General features: G+C 41.3%; 1 protein-coding gene across 5 annotated transcripts; it reads right to left on the reverse strand.

Moving 5' to 3' along the window:
- Positions 1-379: 379 nt before the first annotated feature.
- TEKT1 (tektin 1) lies at positions 380-7,386 on the reverse strand. 5 transcript variants are annotated; one of them, XM_086859233.1, is made up of 9 exons: positions 7,260-7,341; positions 6,971-7,135; positions 4,733-4,976; positions 4,194-4,359; positions 3,847-3,975; positions 3,270-3,413; positions 1,849-2,071; positions 1,065-1,261; positions 380-766 (listed from the first exon to the last, which is right to left on the reverse strand). In XM_086859233.1, exons 3-9 carry the CDS (start codon positions 4,920-4,922, stop codon positions 607-609), a joined length of 1,209 nt encoding a protein of 402 aa, XP_086715359.1. In that variant the 5' UTR covers positions 4,923-4,976; positions 6,971-7,135; positions 7,260-7,341; the 3' UTR covers positions 380-606. The 5 variants fall into 5 exon arrangements, with proteins under 5 accessions (XP_086715359.1, XP_086715358.1, XP_023795243.1 ...); XM_086859232.1 differs by having other exon boundaries at positions 7,233-7,341; XM_023939475.2 differs by having other exon boundaries at positions 6,971-7,386.
- Positions 7,387-8,254: the final 868 nt, after the last annotated feature.

Here is an 8,254-nt window from a genome sequence, read left to right on the forward strand (position 1 = left end):
TCATAATTTCTAGCCACTTTCCCAGGGAAGTAACTATAAACATTGGTGTTTATACATTCCAGTAAAGATGTGCCTTTTGATGGACATCTCTCACAGCCAGTGTGGTTGGGAAGGTGGTAACCTGACTATCCAATCCCTGGCTGTTGTCGAAAACCTATAAATACTGAAAGAACAAATAAACTTTTTTCACCACACTTCGAGCTGCATCCATGTGAATCATTTTGTGTCCAACAGTGACATCCCTCCCACTTGCCCAGCTTTCTATTGAGTGATTTATGAGGACACCCCTGCTCTAGCTTCCACACAGTTGCCTTTCGACACTTTTCAATGGTAAAAGATATCATTGGTTACACATGAGAGAAACATGGAAGAAGGGGCATTTCTCACTATTCTGGAATTTTATTGCCAAGTAGAAGATGTCAAATGTTTTAGAGCATAGAAACAAATGAAAGTACTATACATATGAAACAAATAGCTATACTAGGTCTGTTTTAATTCCCTTACACAACTAGACAGCATTGAGCCAAGCCAATAAATTTGGAAGTCTGCCAATGAATTTTCAGCAGGAGCTGGTTCTTTGGAGCACAGTCTCCCAGTATGATGACTTCAGTAATCGTTTATGCAAAGAGACTCTCTCATTTGCATGCACAGCACTTCATCAATGTACAATGTATTCTCCTTGACCTTGATCTCTTCCTCCAAGGAAAGCTGTCGGCGGCTTAGGCTTTTCAGCTCTATCTCAGCCTGTGCCAATGCATCCTTTAATCTATTAAGGAAAATAGAGACAGGCATTAGTTGAAAACATGGATAGGTTTTTTTTTTTTCTCATAAGGACTAGGAATTCAGAGCAAGAAAAAAAAAGATGGAAAAGGATTCATAGAGACAATAGCCATTGTCTTCCCTTAAAGTCTATCCATTACCTTCCCTTAAAGTGTCCTGCACTTGAGAGAAAAGCAATTTCCAGCTTTTCAGGGAGAATAGCTGGGACCCATTGTCATGGTGGCAGATTAAATTAACCCAGTAATCTATACTACAGATTTTCCTCTTGCATCATTTCCACTTGCCTTTGAATATTTTTGGTAATCTCTTGAACTTCACTCATCAGGCTGCTGTGCACTGTGTCATAGCATAGTTCCACATTGGGACGATGGTTTCTCGCTTCCAAGCGTGTTTGAGCCACTTTTACAGGTCCTTCCTTATCAGCAATTGCCTTCTTTAAGGCTGCAATGTTCTTCTCCTGCGAGGCAGTCTCATCCATTACCTTAACAAATCCAACAATAAAATTCTGCACACTGCCTCTTGCAGTGTGTGAAATCATCATCATCTTTAGTAGTTGTAACAATCACAGTAACACTCCCTATGTTGTTATTTCATCAAATAATATTTTGCAAATATTGCCAGGAGTATGATTCCTTCATTGGAAAGCAGATGACAGTGTTCTGGGTGAACCCAAATATTAACGCTCAGCAATTAATTTTTAACATTAATACTCAGTTTTCATGTGTCAAATTTTGAGCACATTGACCATCTTTTTATCAATTATCAGGCTCTTATATAAAAATCCTGAAAAAGCTATAGAAGCCCCATGCAACTAAAAATCACAAGGAAAATTTTGACTTTAATGATGGCTACAGTAACATTTAGATTGAATGAGTGACTCCAGAAATTCAACTCTGTGGTGGTGCACACAGAGCTGAGAAAAAAAAAATCTAAGATGACTTTTACAGAGGAGGGAGAAGGGAACAAAAAGGAAAATGTGGTGGATAAATGCAACCCACTGGATTGGGAAAACCAGTAGACCCAAGCCTAGTGTTTCCACTTTTTTACTGACTGTCCCCTATGACTTACCATTGCAAGAAGTGTCTCTAGCTTGTGCTTGGCATCCTTGACTTCCTTTATCCAATTTCTAAAAGCAGTATTAACCATCTCACATTGCTTGCGCATGTCATTTGCTGTCTGTGAGAGGATGCCATCGATAAGTGCCTTCAGTGCCAAAGAATTGTTTCGCTGCTTGTCAGCCTTTTCAACGTTTATGTTTGAGAAATCTATCCAGTCCTCAGGGCTAACAAAACTGAAACAGATTCAAGATAAAAGGTCACCAACAGAGAGAATCAGGCCCTTCATGACTTCATAAATCTGTAATTATGCCACAAAATCAAGAAAAAAGCAATACTTTAACTGCACATCCCATTAAGTGTGACATGTCCTGGGGGTTCTATTGATATAAAAGAATGTCACAATCGTATCTGTCACTATCATTTTGTAATTAAATAGATGAGAGTCAGATGAAAACAAATTTGCTTGAGTCATAGAGCAACTTTGCTATAATTTTCTTCTCCCCTGGCTAAGGATTGAACTATTGTGGTGGGAAACACACATAATAACCAATATTTCTTAGAACATCTTTCATTAATAAAGTTGTTATTATTAATAGCAAGTAGCTATTCACACAACACAGTCACTTATTCTCTCACACAGTTCACCTATGCAACATTGTTCCTGCCTGGAACAACAGTTTAGAAGCCCAGCCCCAACTGTATCCCCAGAATTAGAGGGTCATCCTCATGCAGCTGTGGCTTCCAGGCAGATGCTCGGAAAGTTCCTCAGAGGGTTCTTTCTTTGTTTCATTGAGTGGATATACAAAGTTGTAGTTGTCATTTGCACAGCAGGCAACACCACCCTGGGTGCTTTCTGAGTTACATAACCTGTTGTTGATGCATGCCCATGTGCTGGCTGCAAGGGCTGGCAGCCTCTTGGCATAGCAAGTTTGCCAGCTGTTGCATAGCAACAGTAACTTTCTGAGGCTCTCACACACATTGCTTTCTCAATATAGTTCCCCTTTTCAGCCCATTTTTCTGTGGTAGCTATTTTTCCATTTAAACCTTTCACACTAACTAACCCGTTTGGGCACATTTGACAGGTTAATATCTGAGTCAGAAACTCACTCTCCAGGATTCTCCCCACTGGGACACCCTGGGAGAGGAAAGAAGTTAAGTAAACCTATTGTGTGTTTAAGCAGTATGTGAACTTCTTCCTTAGCTAACTGTGAACTTCAAAAACTTTTAAAAAACTGCAGATCACTGGGAGCCTAATTATTGTGGCTTATTTCACAGACATATTACACAGATATGAAAATGATAGACAGAAAGAAACAACTAGATGGCAAAAAGATAAAGCCTGTTTTACACAAAATGAATCTTGCTATTACTGGGACACCCCATATTATCTGTATAATTATCATATGTTTGTTGAACTAAAGAACTACTTACTTGGCTTCTAGTTTCATTGCATTCTCAGCATATATAATATGAGGAGTGTCATTTGTCAAGCTAGCACAGTAATCATCAATCGTCAAAGCTGTGAATTTGTCCTTCAGATCCATTTCCAGGTTGTATTTTGCTGAACGATTTTGTCTAGGAAAAGAAACAACCAAATTCTAAGACAAAGTGTAGGCACTCACAAGTGTCCTTAATATGCATGCATACATGCTTTAGATAATTCAAATGCTGTTACAGAAATTTTCATCTATGAAGTCTTAGTTGTCAAGTCACATAATATACAGTATGAAGCTACCGTTCTATAAGTTGGTACAATTCTTGTTAAAATTAAAGGCACAGGACTGGATCATGAGAAGACCAAGGATCAAGTGCAAGTACTTTGTATTCTACATGCAGAACCTCTCACAATTACTGATTGAGTGGTATGAATTAGGACTGACCTCCTGCTACTGTTTACCACTGAAAATAACTTAGGACCTGTGCTTGGCCTGACCCTACAACTTCTCAGTATTATGACTGTATTAATTTTCATCTAATTAGTGTTCTATTATGCTCTTTGCCTCTGTACCTGATTTGCTCATTTGTTTGTTCCAAGGTACGTCCAAGTAAAGCAATAATCCCCTGGATGACTTCAGCTTCCTTCACCAGTTCCTGTTCCACCTCATCATACACCAAGTCAATCCCAACTCGTCTCTGCCTACATGAAAAAAGGAAAAGTCATCAGCCACATTGTTCAAAAGCCTGCATCTGACAGAAGATGATGAAATTCTGCTTTCCCCAGTGTTTTAACACCTAAATCAGACTGCAGTGCAAAGAGAGATGGGCCTTTAGTTTGCAGTTTAGTTTGCAGAAAACAGTTTTCTTGTTTGTTAAAGGTTCGCTATCTAGATTTTTTTTCTCTCCTTGAATGTTCACCTGTACAAGAGACACTTTTGGGCAATTACAAGTTGCTCTTTGCAGCCCTCCAAAGCTCTCTCCAGCCTGTTCTTGAAAGTCAACAGTATCTCTGTCTCATGAACAATTTGTTCCAGCTTGTTATCTAATTCTTGCTTCCAGAATTTTATTTCTTCCCGTCTCTGCTCTGTAAAATCAAAATAACAAACATGTATTAATATGGGCCCATTTTATGAGCAAGTGGACTGTAGCTCAGATCTTAGGTATGGCTAAGAATAGACATATTCTAGAGTGTAGTGCCTGTAGTGCTGTAGTCTGTGTGGAAACAGTTTAGCAACCCTGTGTCAGGAGGTTTGGTTAAAATAGACTTCTGTGTGTTTTGTTATAAAAATAAAGAGTATGCCTCAAAATATTTTATAAAATATTTTTGATTTTTTCATGACATCAACAAGCATGGCACTGACATTTACTCCTGTTCATTATCAACTAGTTTGCTAAGTCCTTCTTGAACATATAGCACAGATAACACATCTTGACCCTTGCTGAAGACATGGGATTACCTAATTTCTTGTTGACGTCACTTTGGGTTTTTTGAGTTGTCTTTTCTATTTCATCCACCAGCCTCCAGCTCTCAGCTATCATGCATTCTGACCTGGATTTCTGGGACTCTGTTCTAGCACGCTGCATATTGTTTGCAATGTACCATTCTGAGGGATGAAATTTAGATGGATCTTGCAACAGTCTGGCCATTGCTATTTGGAAAGTTTCTAGATATAATGCAGGTCAGTTCTTGGAATATGGAACCTGAAAACAGAAATTATTAACATGAGATATGATACAATGTAACGTAACGCAACCTAACATAACATAACCTAATGTAACGTAATGTAACGTAACGGAACATAACAACATAACATAACGTAACATAACATAACATAACATAACATAACATAACATAACATAACATAACATAACATAACATAACATATTACTTCACTGCCAAAGCAAGAAGGGGAGAAGACAGGTTCTATAAGGAGAAGTATTTTTTTCTTTTTACCTGCAAAATGACACTGATATCAAAAGAATAGATTTCTTGTTCAAAGTTTCCCAAGTCTTTGCTGATGTGTAGGGAAGAACATGCTGTGTTTGGAGTGGGAGAATGAAGAAACAGAAGAATTTGTGAGTGGAATTTGTGAAAAGAGAATTGGAACTGACAGGAAAAGATGGTGTATGCAATACGAAGGAGAAGGGAAAGGAGACCTGTGGAGGAGGATGGAATTACTAAACAAGCAATCACAGAAAACAAGAGAAAAGCAAACAAATATAAAAGATAAATAGCCTCACAGAGGTTGGAGAAGTAAACTCCTTTCAAGAATTTGGCTGGAGAGATGGATAAAATCTAGCCTGTAAAAAGAAATGTAATCATAGAATTATTAAGTTTGGAAAAGACCTTTAAGAACATTGAGTCCAACTGTTAATGCAGCACAGCTGTGTTCACCACTAAACCATATCCTCAAGTGCCAAATCCACATGCCTTTTGAACACATCCAGGGATGAGAATTCCACACTTCCTAGGGCAGCCTGTTCCAATGTTTGATTAGGTGATTTTTTTTTTTTTAAATGACAATTAGGAAAACAAACAAACAAACAAAAAATCCACAACCAAAGAAAACCCAACCTAAATCAACCAAAAAACCCACAACCACACAACAAAAAACCAAACAAAAAACAAACACCAAACCTAAATGGGACCTGAAAAGCTGAAGAAGAAAATTCAGCAGGCAAATGAGGAAATGGGAAAGTCCAGAATGGACTAAAGTAGAACAAAGAACAAAGCGTACTGAGGACACTTATTTAATGGAGAGTGAAACCAATGCCCTGAATTTGTGCAAAGTAGTTTGATTATAAATTTTCCTATTTTGCAGTATGCTCATTCAGTGTTCCTGAGACACCTCCTGAGCCCAAATGCACACAGCTGCTCCTCAGCAACACAAAGCTGTGCCCACGCTCCATTCAGCACAGCTACCCTTAACTTCCTTCTCCCTCACACCTCTCAACTGATCTTGCTCCTCGATTGAACTGCTCTGAAGTTGAAAGCCTGACAAAGTTCCACGTCCTCAGTTCCCCTTCCCTAGGAAGGGTCTTTCAGCCTCAATCTCCTCAGCAGCAGCCGTTTCTTTTTAAATGTTTGACTAAATATTGCAGGAGGTGTCTCGAGCTGCACGGAAGGCAAACAAACTGGCTGCTGTGGGAGGAACTACAGTAGCTACCACTGCTAGCAGCCTAGCACAGGAGGAGGAGACACAGCACACACAAGCCAGTGGTGCTTCACTTCACATACTTCCTGTTAAGATTTATCTGGAAAAAAACCACCTGTTCACTGTATATTATTTTTTTATAGTTCCCAGAGCTGCGGACAATAATTCTGAATTGATTTGTTATAGAAATGCATAAAGATTGTGAAAGCAAATAAGAGATGGCATTAAGCATCTAGCTATCTAAGATGTCAGTCATAAAATATCTTTAGTTGTATGCTCCATCTTTGTGTCAACAATATTCTTTTCTGGGAGAAAAGATACTGGGAGCCAGACAGAGAAGATGAAGGAGATGAAGAGCATGACATAAGATAGTACAGTTGTGTCCCCTCCATATAGCTCTGCTATATTTTAGGTCAGAGCAGAGTTTCTCAGAGTGAAACCCGACAATGTTCAAAAAGATCACAAAATGATAAAGAAGTAACTGGTCAAAAAGAAGTAGAGCAGAGAGAATGTCATGTTTCTGAAAATGTGCTCAGTCACCTTGAAAGCTGAGGAACTCCCCAGTGATGGTTCTCCACGACGTTATTGTGAGACTTCATGCCGTTTTGATCTGAAAACCCAGTATCTCACGCTGTCCCGCCCTAGACTGTAGCGACACTGCCACAAATTAAAGCTACGAACCGCAAATCCCTTCATCAATGCCAGCTACAGTAAAAGACAATTTCCTTTTAAACTGTTAATATGAAATTTACATCTGATCCTGCAATATGAATTGTACTACAAGGGAAAGCTTTAGTTTTACCTCAGATGGTTTTCTCTAACGACTTACTGGGAAGGAAACGGCTCCACGGCCGTCGGGGCTGCGCTCACCGGACGGCCCCACCGCGCGCCCCCCCGCGCCGGCCCCGCCCCTCCCCCTCCCCGGCCCCGCGCCTCCCCCGCGCCGGCCCCGCCCCTCCCCCTCCCCGGCCCCGCCCCTCCCCCTCCCCGGCCCCGCGCCTCCCCCGCGCCGGCCCCGCGCCTCCCCCGCGCCGGCCCCGCCCCTCCCCCGCGCCGGCCCCGCCCCTCCCCCGCGCCGGCCCCGCCCCCCCGCCCCTCCCCGCCCCTCCCCTCCCCCCGCGCCGGCCCCGCCCCTTCCCCTCGCCGCGCTAACGGGCGGAGAGCGACGGAGGAGCGCGAACATCGGCATCGCCTTTTCACGGCACCTGTAAGCGCCCAGGTACAAGTGGATGAAAAAGTCCTCTTCTGCACAGCAGCAGGGGTAAGCTAACACCAGCTCGCTTACCGCATTCCATCGTAATGCCTTTAAAAAGGGTTTTACAAAGAAGCGGTTCCTAAACTTGTGCATTTTGTCTGGATGTAGAAAATGGGTCCACTATTTGTGAAGTGTCCACGTTCTTAGTCTGGAAAAATCTCACGTTTCCTGTGGAGGAGTCTAACCAACCAGAAGTAACGAGACTAGATCTAAATTAAGTATGTTGCCATGTTCCTTATTGGGTTCATGAAAAATACCATAGATAGTCTTATTCATCAGAGAATCAATCAGCAAAGCTGCTGCCACTGTATTGAAGTAGGAGAATTCTCTAGGTCGAGCTCATACAGCAGCATCATCAACTGCTTTCTTTCAATGTTGCTGAAATTGAAAAGCAGATTAACATAATAGGTCTGACCTCTGGTGTTCCACTAGTGTCCAAAATAATCTTTGAAGAAAGGCTCAAAGGGCTGGGGCTGTTCAGCCTGCAGAAGGCTGAGGGGAGAGCTTCCTGCAGCCTTTCAGTACTTAAAGGAGGCTTCTAAGAAAGATGGGGACAAACTTTTCTGTAG

The sequence above is a fragment of the Cyanistes caeruleus genome, chromosome 21, assembly GCF_971803275.1.
Source record: "Cyanistes caeruleus chromosome 21, bCyaCae1.hap1.1, whole genome shotgun sequence".
In the NCBI taxonomy this organism is placed as follows: domain Eukaryota; kingdom Metazoa; phylum Chordata; class Aves; order Passeriformes; family Paridae; genus Cyanistes; species Cyanistes caeruleus.